This window comes from Diadema setosum, chromosome 20 (assembly GCF_964275005.1).
Source record: "Diadema setosum chromosome 20, eeDiaSeto1, whole genome shotgun sequence".
Lineage (NCBI taxonomy): Eukaryota > Metazoa > Echinodermata > Echinoidea > Diadematoida > Diadematidae > Diadema > Diadema setosum.
Window position 1 is genome coordinate 20,006,865 of NC_092704.1, and position 11,849 is coordinate 20,018,713.

The 11,849-nt window shown below is 38.1% G+C and overlaps 1 protein-coding gene across 1 annotated transcript; it reads left to right on the forward strand.

Moving 5' to 3' along the window:
• The first annotated feature begins 838 nt into the window (after positions 1 to 838).
• Positions 839 to 11,525, forward strand: LOC140243358 (aquaporin-11-like). The gene is made up of 3 exons (XM_072323035.1): positions 839 to 1,358; positions 6,583 to 6,718; positions 11,287 to 11,525. The coding sequence occupies exons 1-3, from the start codon at positions 900 to 902 to the stop codon at positions 11,523 to 11,525; spliced, it is 834 nt and encodes a 277-aa protein (XP_072179136.1). The 5' UTR covers positions 839 to 899.
• Positions 11,526 to 11,849: the final 324 nt, after the last annotated feature.

Here is an 11,849-nt window from a genome sequence, read left to right on the forward strand (position 1 = left end):
GAGTGGACCAGAAGAAGAAGTTTACACACAAAAAAAAAAGAAAAAAAAAACATCTAGCATGCACGGCACTGAGTTTTAATAGGGAGGTGAGAGAAATAACCTCCCTGGTTTTAAAGATGACAACAACAGTAGGCCTATAGTACACACATGTGATCCTTGAATACACCGTGCGTGTAATGTACTGTACACAATCACTAGCTGCTTGTACATGCGCTTTCAATTGCCAGCTGGCTAACCAGAAGCGTGGAGGGATCGAGAAAATTTCGGGCTGATGGAGACGCACCCAAGATAGCGCGCTATTTCACGAATTAGCGCTCTAGTTGACGAACTAGACCAAGATTTTGGGGGAAATTTTCCCGATCAAATAGCGCGCTATCTGCGTCTTCACTACACAGATAGCGCGCTATTTTGACTTCGGACTAGTTTGGTAACCGCAAGATAGCGCGCTATCTTGAAACTTCGGGCTGATGAAGACACGCCTAAACCTTGTTTTACGCGGTTGACAAGGACTAGGGACGAAACCCGAAGTCGGGCCTGTTCGGGGATACCCCACACCACACATGATTGATGATGCAACGGTACGGTCCGCCTATCAGCAGTGACTGCAGCAGGCCACTTGTTGTTCCGCTTTGCTTACGTACATGTACGCGCTAAGCTGCTGAGCTGTTGTGCATTGCATTGCATGCAATCGACGCAGCAAGGCGCAACTAGGCAGGCGCAGGTGAGGTCGGTCGTATCGTGTCGTACTCAAAGGCTATTTAAGTGAACACTGCAAGAAACCGAAAACATCGTACCTCAGTCTCATATGGTCTGTATCAGCTCATCATCAGTTTCAGCATTGAGCGAGGAAGTGAATGCAGTAGTTTATCTGTCCAGTTTGATTGATAATTGACAGTGCAATGTATGCCGAAATAGGGACTTCTCTCTGTTGGTACGCGGCCACCTTCGGGCTGTGCCACGTACTCCGCTCCGTCTGTCGCAGAACTCTCCCGAGACCTTCCTACCAGTATGCCGTAGAACTGATAGACACGTTTCAGTTGGTGTGCTGCCTGTTCGAGAATGGAATGGTGCTCAGACTTGGCCTCTTGCCTTTTGCTACAGTGCTCTTCATTCTCACCATCCTCTATGCCCTGATTTTTGAAGGGTTTGCCAATCCAGCAGCGGTACTTGATTACATTCTGAGAGGGAAGTTGACGGCTGTCGCAGGCATTCTTACCATACTGGTTGAGTTGCTTGCTGCTATCGCAGCATACCGCTACACGACATTTATATGGAAGTCATCATGGGCCCCGTCCCCTCGACATTTTCACGCGGCTACTGTCGAAATGATCTCAGAAAACTGCAGTACAGGATTAAATGTAAGTACCGCACTTTGTTAAAATCCTTGTCAAGTAAGAGAGAGAGAGAGAGAGAAATGCAATGGATTGCTGATAGCCAGTCTGATTTTTGGTTTTCATTTTTCATCTATTTGTGGCAATCATATGCTCCAGTTTCTACAGAACAGTGTGTAAATTTAGGTCCCAAGCCTCTAATCTAAGTTTGTAGGGATTGGGACATCTCCCTGTTCTAAGTACTGTAGGTAGACTGTTTCCAAAAGAAAGTCAAACCCTTTAATGTTTTTTATGAAGCATACAAAAATTATGACTGTCTATCAGGCTTACACTGTATCTGTTTCCCTGTGTTTTTTATGCTTGACCAGCTGTCCATGTTCAAAGCAATTATATTAATGAAAAACCCCACAATACAAAGCTGAATTTGCAATAAATTGATTATTTTGCTACCATGATACATTTTGTATATATTTAAAGTATTACTATTGCCAAAAATGTAAGACCATTTGATTTTTAACTGTTTGTACAATGTTTTACATTATACATATAGCTTATAAAGCTACCAACTCAGACTACAATGTACGTGCTGAATCTTTTGACTGGATTTTGCAATTTTAGCTAGGTACATACATTCACATGTAATATGTATGAGGATGTCCTATTCATAATGCAATTGCCCCATACATGAAATTTTTCATTGCTTTTTCTTAATAGTTCAAAAGTGGGTCTATATTTTTTTCTTTCTTTGTGGTATTTTGCCGCTTAAATCAGGAAATTAGAATTTTCCACAATGACAAGTACTGTAACTGCAATAACCGTAATAATTGTAGAAAAAAACCCTTCCAAAACATGTCCTCAAATTGTTTCAAATAACATTTGATGAAAAGACACAATGTCAGGGATGCCAAGTTAAAAAAATTTTTATGAGTGAGATTTTCCTGACTCGGCATCATTCTCGGCACACGAATGAGCGCGCGAGCGAGGGTGTGGAAGGGGTTTTTCCCCCCTGTGGCCTCCCATGGTAGGGAGCTTTTTCAATTTTTAGCTCTTTATAGTGCGATCAGGTCCTGTACATACTTAAGTGACTATTTTTTACTTATTTTGAAAGACAAAAGGAAAATATACCTTCAATTGCAACTATCCCTTTAATCTTTTGAGCTATGCTCATTGATCATAGGCCCAAGTTGCAGACTTCGCCCGATGCGTGAGAAAAATGGGTGCCATGGGTGAGATTGTGAGATGGCCCCTAAATGCTGGCGTCTCACGCAGAATGCGTGAGACTTGGTAGCTCTGCAATGTAGTATTTTGCATGATTGATTGCATTTTAATAGTTAACTAAGTTCTTAATTCCAAGACACACTGTATGATGGACTTATAATGTCCACGTATCACATGTAAAGCAAATGTCACTTGTGTTCCTTTGATATTTTTTTTGTAAAATCAATGTCCTAAACATATTTCACATTTTGAAAGCGATGCCGTAGGAATTTGCGTAAATTTGTGTGATAAAGATTTTCCTCTATGAAATATGAAACTTCAACTCATAACTTCAAAATGATAAGTTTCAATATTGAGCAAAGATGAAATTTTGCCCTTTCAGGCAACCTTACAGTTTATCTTGGACTTGCCCATGCAGACCCACAGTAATGTATTTCAGATCTAAATTGACAGGTTTTTTGTTTGTTTGTTTGTTTGTTTTTACTTTCTTTTTTTTAATGTTTTTTTTTGTGTGTATTTTATTGATTTTCAAAAACAAATCATACATAAAATTAAAACAATCAAAGCAAAAAAATGAAACAAAACAAAACAAACAAACAAACAAACAAAACAAAACAAAACAAAAACAAAAACAGCCATACCAGGTTGTTTTTACTTTCTTGGTTTGTGCATGCTACATAAAAATGCTCAATATAGTCTATCAACTAAAAGAAGAAGAAGAAGAAGAAGAAGAAGAAGAAGAAGACAACAACAAAAATCATGGCACTGGTATTTTAAACAAAAACAGGATTAATCTACTCTTAACCATGGGATAGCTCATAGATAAGAGACCCATACACAAGATTCCTACATGTACATGGATGACTGATCAATTTCAATTTAACCAGTCATTGAAGAATGTGCATGGATGAGAAGAGAACAGAACCATAGTGGCTAAACAAATCCTGTGTTACAACCATGGAGCTACCATGGAGCTACTGTTAGTAGCTCCATGGTTACAACCACCTGCAAGGCTGTTGGTGTACTGTAGTTGTTGACCCGTTGAGGACGGGCTGATTTTGCTACAACATGCATATCCCATAGACCCCTGCCCAAGTATGCTTGGGACTCGTCCTCAATGGGTTAACTAGTAGCTGTTGTTCAAGGAGGTACATTGTACACCGCAATGCTTGTAAACCACATCGCTTCTATTTGTCTGAAATATTGTAGTAACTCAAAAAGTCATGAAAAGAGTTTGACAACATTTCAACACTTATACGCTGTACACGTGTATCCATTGCCAAAGTAGCACACAGGTTATTAGTGTTTGGTAGTGATCCAAATCATGATGCAAACATACAAATTGAGTTTAAAGGCATAATTTACCATTTGCAGATGAAAGCATTAGTGCTATAAAATAGTTCTAAAATGTGAGTTAGGGATAGAAACAACCGCTGTCAAAATTTGAATCCATATAATCGATGTTAAGTGTTGTTAAATACACAAAATGTGAACAATAGTTATAATAAAAAATTTTCCAGACTAAACCGTATACAGTTACGGTTTATTGAGAAAAACCCTGATATCTCCTTATATTTTAGGTTTTATTGCAAATATTTCATATGGTAGGATGTTTTATGATACAACAGACATCTACACATATGCATCAAATATGATATCTTGAAAATTTTTGAAATCACTGCTCCCAAAGGTAAACTGGACCTTTAAGGCATTCTATCAAGGATGCATTCACAGTTCTATGGTATTATGACATGATTGTAGTTACCCTATGGACTTGGCAGATTGACTTGCAGTTGCTGTTTCCTGTAATTTTTGCAGTTTGTAAGTTGTAGAGAGAAAGTATATATTCTTTTTCACTCATTCATTTTAGGATGTAATTTAATTTACTGTATGAGTATCACTAACTTTATAAATGTGCATTTGTATGTACATGTAAGTAAGTTGCGTGAAGATACCGTACCTATCTCAGCTATTTCCAAGATATGGAGAAAAAAGAAAATTAAATTGTAGCAGTTTCACTTTGACATGTGTCCCCATTGATTCCATGGCCCAATCGCTTTGACATGTGTCCCCACTGATTCTATGGCCCAAAACTCTACTTTAAGTACTTCTGAAGAGAATCTTTATCTGGAGATCATACAGGTTTCATGAAACGTCAGTACACTGTGCACCATCAGATATTGCAGCCATTGTAGATACAGCGGAAATAGTGAAATTGTAAGAATTTAACCTTGACATTTGACCTTGAGCATGTGCACCCACAAGTTGATAGTCACAGTCTTACAATGATAGGGAAAAGATATTTAAGAAAACCCACTGGCTACATTGCATCCAGTATTCCTACATTTCATGAAATCTTTCCTCACTTATTTCAGATGAAATCCATGATGTTTCTGTTTTGCACTTAATATCTGATTACAAATGTGTCCAAGTTAACCTGTGTCTCATCTCATTAAAGTGGTAGAAAGAATGTGTCAGAGATATTTTGCAAATGGGTATATGTGAAAATGGCGTTGTTCAACTATTTATACATACAAACTAAATGTTGGATTCTGATCCACATTTTACACAATTGCAAAGCCACAGACTCATTTGTTCAGTTCAGTTCAGTTCAGTTTTTATTTCTGCATTTCAAAATCAATACAAATCAACAAGTCAACAAAATACTTATATGGTCATTTACACAGCTAATATTCGTAACGTTTGGATCTTACATACATTTTCTTTTTTTTTTTCAAGAACGAATATCATATATGAAAGGAAGCAATAGGAAATGATAAAAATGAAATGCAGGGGACCATCATCATAAGCTAAGCTTGACGAGGAAGATGGCCCCAGGTAAAGAGATACATAAAGAAAATCTTGCCACTCACTGAGTGGGGGGTAATTGTGCAAAGGGCACAATAAAGAGATACACAAAGAAAATCTTGCCACTCACTGAGTGGGAAGTAATTGTGCGAAGGACGTGCGGTGCAGTGCGGTGTGCATTGTGTTGGGATGAATCTTGGTTTGCACGTTGAGTGTTATTTTGTGTATCAGTGTGATGAGGTGAATGTTACTTCAGTTACGGCCGTGAACTCATTGTTTAGGGTGTTTGTTGACCAGGTGGTATGAATATTTATGTGTCAGAAGTATATTGGATTATGAGGGTGTTTTTTAGTTCTCGTTTGAAAATGTTCAACGACGTACATTGTTTTAAATGAGGGGGTAAAGAATTCCAAATGTCTGGTCCATTATGTTTTAATGATTTTTGAGCTAAAATGATTCTGGGGTTTTCGAGATGGTAATCGGACGACTGACGTGTTGGATATGAATGAACGGTGGAATTTGGAGTGAAGAAGCCATCAAAAATTTTTGGAAGACAATTAAATGTATATTTATACATAAAAACAGCAGTTTGAAAGGTGTGAAGATCCTCAATTTTCAATGTTTTCAGTTGACGAAATAGGGGATTGGATGGGGATAAGTAACGGGAATTGGTAATCAAACGTACAGCACGTTTTTGGAGGGTAAAAATTGGATTAAAAAATTTTTTTACTTCATTTGTACTTCATTGTCAATATGAGTCCATTATTAATTGGGTTGGATATAAAAGCTCCATAGTATTCTCTTTGAAATATAATTCCTAGTGATTTGTGTTTGTAAACACTGGACAGATTTGTTTTGACCCTGCAAATGCTGAGTATCAACCCTCACCCCCCCCCCCCCAAAAAAAAAAGAAAAATAGATAAATAAAAGACATCTTCTGTGAACTTGCATTTTTGGTGTGAATTGTCCTATTGTTTGCCAGGTTCCCTCAAGCAAATGAATTGTGCTTTTGACACTGGTCTAATCCGTTTTTCCTCCCCGCAGCTCTTACTTGCTGTCACATCCATGTGGACATTTTTATGTATGATCTGATAAGGATACCGTTTGTATGACAGTCTTGAAGCAAGGCTAAGGGACCTCAGCTAATATTGTTTTATTGCTTTGATTCTTGATCTCTCTCTCTCTCTCTCTCTCTCTCCCTATATCTCTCTGTGTCCATCCCCAGGTCTCCCCCTTTGTGGGTTTTGCTGTGGAGATGCTATCAGTGACATTTCTAAAGCTTGTTGCAGGTGTCTTTCAGGGTGGCAGACGATTCTGGCGCTTGATCAATGCTGTCATCTCTGTTCTGGTGGTCATCTATGGTAAGATTTTTTTTTTTTTCTCCAGCCTGATAGTGAGAGTGAAACAGAATGAATCAGGTCAGAATGAATTTCCAGCTTTAAATGTGTAACTTTATTGCAGAATATATTTCATTGGACACAGGGCATAATATTGTATGTGAACCTGCATCACAAAACCAACAAAAAGTCACCAGATATGGATTTTTAGTTGAGGGCAGATTCTAAGCTTTAAAACAGTGTATTTAACTCAATTCAAATGGACTCTCCTAACCTATCTAAACATCGGAAAGAAAGCACACACTCTGGAAATATGTGAACTGAGAAAAGAGGCTTTGAAGTACAGGGTCTATTCAAGCATTTGATCCTTACCAAACCGCCCTAGCTGTGTGATGAATGGGTAAAAAAAAAAAAAAAAAAAAAAACAACAACAACAACAACAACAACAACAACAACAAACAAACAGGATGTAAACCACCGGAGCAATGTCAATGAAGAGATTATCAGATTAAGCTGAAATTAAGCATATCAGCACATTTTGTCCATGATCAATGCCAACTTTCAAAGCAGTAGCATTACCCTTTCAAAAGTTTACTGTATTAGAGTTGAAAGTGAAGAGTGTGCAGAGGATTTCAAGAAATGAAAAGGGGTCTCTAAGACATACCTGATCTAACTACTCGACAAAAAAAGGTTGTAGAAAAACTGCTAAAAACACATTTTCCCATTCATGATCCCAAACTTAAGGATAATGTAGAAGAAGAATAGCTCTTTTAGAAAATATGAAAAACTCAAGATTGACTTGGTTGACCCGTTTCACCTTTTTAGCTCACCTGAGCCAAAGGCTCAAGTGAGCTACACTGTATTGCGATCATCGTTCTTCGTCCGGCGTCTGTCATGCGTCGTGCGTAAACTTGTTACATTTTCATCTTCTTCTTGAAAACCCCAAGACCGATTTTCACCAAACTTGGCAGGTAGCATCCCTAGGGGATTAGGATCTCAATTTGTTAAAATGGGCACCATGTCCCACCCAGGGGACCCCCCCCCCCCCAAATTAAGGTATCTTTAAAAATCTTCTTCTCTAGAACCAGAAATGATAGAGCTAAGTTAATACTATGAGTTAGTACATTGATGACTTTAGTTTCAAGTTTGTTCATGGTAGAATCAGGGGTGCCCCTCTTGGTACCCAGGGGAGGGGGGTGGGAAGGGGTCCAAATAGGGTCTAAATTGTACATTTTCATCTTCTTCTTGAGAACCCCGTGACCCATTTTCACCAAACTTGGCAGGTAGCATCCCTAGGGGCATAGGATCTCAATTTGTTCAAATGGACAACATGTCCCACCTGGAGGGCCTCAAGGGACCCAAACCTCCCAAAATTAAGGAATCTTTAAAAATCTTCTTTAGAATCAGAAGTGATAGAGCTAAGTTAATACTATGAGTTAGTACAGTAATGACTGTTGTTTCAAGTTTGTTCATAGCAGATCCAGGGGTGCCTCCCCCCCCTTTTTTTTTTTGCGGGCGGGGGAGGGGGGGGGGAGGTCCAAATTGGGGCCTAAATTGTACATTTTCATCTTGTTCTTGAAAACCTCATGATGGATGTTCACCAAACTTGGCAGGTAGCATCCCTAGGGGGCTACGATCTCAATTTGTTAAAATGGGCACCATGCTCCACCCAGGGAGGCCCCTTAGTCCCCCCAGATTAAGGAATCTTAGAAAAAGTGTTCTTCTCTTGAACCAGAAGTGATAGAGCTAAAATTGATATTATGAGTGTGTGTGTGTGTGTGTGGGGGGGGGGGTCCAAATTTAGGCCCTAATTGTACATTTTCATCTTCTACTTGAGAATACCTGGTCAAATTTTGGTAGAGCTGTGTGTAATTTACTAGATTAGTGACTGCGTGAAAGGTGAACTTGCGATACTCAGGTGAGCGCTAGACCCGCGAGTCTCTTGTTTGAGACCTCACGTAAAATCAGTGGGTGCGACTTTTTGTTGGTCTTGTGATGCTATATGGTCACATGTACGTTTAAAGAGAGTGCAATGTGAGTTTACAGTGTGTGTTATGTTTTTATTCGAAGAATTTACCTTGTAAGGTAATGTCACTTGTGACAGATCTACGAAGGCTAACATCAAAAGAAGAACAACACTCAGCTTGTATGACTATTTTAAGCAGGCAAATGGAATGTTACATATATAAGCCATATAATTATTATTTTACTTCCTTTAAAGGACAAGTTCACCTTCATAGACATGTGAATTGAGTGAATGCAGCAATATTAATAGAACACATCAGCAAGAGTTTGAGGAAAACCAGACAATCCATTTAAAAGTTATGAATTTTTGAAGTTTCTGCTTAGTCACTGCTGGATGAGAAGACTACTAGAGCTTGTGATGTCACGTGAGTACAACGATATAAAGAAAATAATAAGGACGATTCAAGATATTTTCACTTTTCTCGCATAATAAAAGAACACTTGACTTCCCTCTTTCAGAAGGCAAAGGGAATAATATTACCCTTAAAGGTAGGGGATACCTTTTACAGACCTCCCAAAATGCAGCAAAACATTAAATATGAACCTCAGGGGATTTGTTTAGGCCACTGCTGAGAAATTTGGAAGTCAACAGTTATCTACAATTTGAATAATGCACAAAACTCAACTACTCAGTAGTTCTGTGTGTCAGCCACACTTAAGCCTTTTTGTTGCAGTCTTTTGTATCTTTCATCTATAAACACAAATCTAAAAGTATAAGAGCTGATGTAATAACATATAGAGTGTGTGGCAAGAATGTATATAGAAATGTTTGTACTGTAAGTTTTGATGAACTTTCTTCACAAAATATACATGATGGACACACATGCAGTGCATGGGTCTGCCAAGGTAGCCTAGTAATGTACTTGAATTTACGGTGAGCCCCGAAAAAAATTCAATTCAAAATCTCATGGTCAATAAAAATGTACTAAATGTTACCTTCCACTTTCAATACTTTATGGGAGTTTCTAAAATGATGCTCTCTTCAACATACCACTGTATTTATACAACTCTTCATTTAAGGCATGCAAATGGGATTCCCTACCTTTAACATGCGTCAATGACGAGTCCGAGGTAATGTGCACTTTTTTCAAAAAGTAAAATTTGTGAAATTCTCTTTATATTTTCGTTATATCGTTGTACGCATGTGACATCATACACTCTAGTAGTCTTCTCATTCAGCAGTGACTGTGCAGATACTTTAAAGATTCATAACTTTTGAATGGATTGTCCGATTTTCCCCAAACTTTCACTGATGTGTTCCAATAACATTGGCGCATTCACTCAATCCACATGTATATGAAGTTCGACTTGTCCCTTAAAAACACTTGTCTTCACGGATTTGAGTAGTAACCAGAACCTTGGAACCAGCTCAGTTATTACAGAGCTACATAACTTTCACACGGCAAACCCAGTTTATCTGTTCTACAAAATTTGATTTTTTTTTTGTTGAAAGGTGGATAGGATACCATAATAAACCATTGTTTCAGTGTGTTAGAAATCCCTCTTCTGTTTAATGAGATATATGTAATTTTATTGAGTTTTATGTATTTATGTTTGGGAGACACAAATTACATGTATTTTGCATTTTCTTTTTGCATTTTGCACATCATTATTTACATCAGGAAAATGTAATCAACCAAATAAAGTAAATTCCATGATCATCTTCTGCTCTCAAAATGTAATTTGAGGAGGTAGTGACATATCACATGATGTCGGAAGATACTATCCTTAAAGAGAAAATACAGCATTCTGAGGTACATATGTTTAATTGTTCATTGAAAGACGTGACTGTTGTTGTGTTTTTTTTTTTTTACATGATCAATCTCATGTACCTCTTTAAACATGCATGACATTACTGCTTGAAAAATGATTACTTTAACTATGCATGTCAGTTTAATTAATTGAATTAATTTCTGATAACCTTGATGTTTAGCTTGGTGACAGAGGGTATTAGATCAAAATCTGTGTATCCCCGTCCCTTCCCCCTGTCCAAGGTTCAGTGAACACATAGTACAATATAGACTGATGAATAAAACTTATCTTATGCCAGTGGCATAGGATGTAATCAAAGTTATCAATGGATAACCACTGCAATGACTCTATACAACCCGTTGGGCATGCTGCTGATAACACAGTAATTTCTCCATTATTCATAAAACCTTGAACTCTTGCCATGGAGGGGTTGATTAGTAGTGGTAATTGAAGGAATATGAAAGGCACCATTGGTCAGTTGAGTTGCCTACCGGTCATTTTGTGTGGACCAATATTGCAAAAACTCAAGGACAGCTGAAAGTATAATCAAAATGATATTATAATTCCATTTCGATTATTACTTTTTTAGCAGTATTCAAGGCTAGCAGGTCCCTATTGTTGATATTCTTTTAATTTTCGAAGCCAAAATAATACCAAACTGACCAGGGCCATATTGTATATCAATGGGCAAATTTAGATTAGTTTCTGGGAAAGTGTGTAACCATTCATAATCATCACTTTAATAAACCTATCCTGTTTTGTTACACTTACAGTGTGCTGAAAATTTGTTTTTGCTGTCGTTTTACTTATTTCAGGCTTAGACTACACTGGTGCACTAATGAACCCCGTTCTGGGGTTTGCCCTTGGGTGGGGCTGCCATGACCACCAGGTCCCCACCCACCTGTTTGTCTACTGGCTTGGCCCCTTCACTGGAATCCTTGTCGGTGATTGGCTGGTGGACACCTTCTTGACCAGCGCTGCAAAGAAGGACAGACGAGGGGTGACCAATGGAGCAGTCATCGAACAGAATGGCAACCATGCGAAGTTGCACTAATGACAAGCTAACTATTAAAATTACAGTTATAGAAAAACACAGTGCTGATTCCATCCACACAATATCTACCAGTACACTTTTATGGCGAAAACACAGGCCATCTCAGACTTTTATAATTACACGCCGATAGTCCTGTTTGCGTTCGCTCGAAATTAACATTTTTTGAACATTTATTTTTGATACGCAGCATGATGTGAAAACCCTTTATTTTTGTGTGTGGACACAAAAAACTGGTCACTCTCACAATGCACATTTTGATTTGAAAGTTGGTCGTACTTTTTTTTTTTAATGGAAGGTTTCATGATGATTTGCTTGTGTGAATAG

Bases quoted from the DNA above. Each gene is read 5' to 3' on its own strand.
- LOC140243358 (XM_072323035.1), top strand. From the start codon at position 900: ATGTATGCCGAAATAGGGACTTCTCTCTGTTGGTACGCGGCCACCTTC. The intron at 1,359-6,582 runs GTAAGTACCGCA...GTCCATCCCCAG, and splicing joins ACTGCAGTACAGGATTAAAT to GTCTCCCCCTTTGTGGGTTT. The intron at 6,719-11,286 runs GTAAGATTTTTT...TACTTATTTCAG, and splicing joins TGTTCTGGTGGTCATCTATG to GCTTAGACTACACTGGTGCA.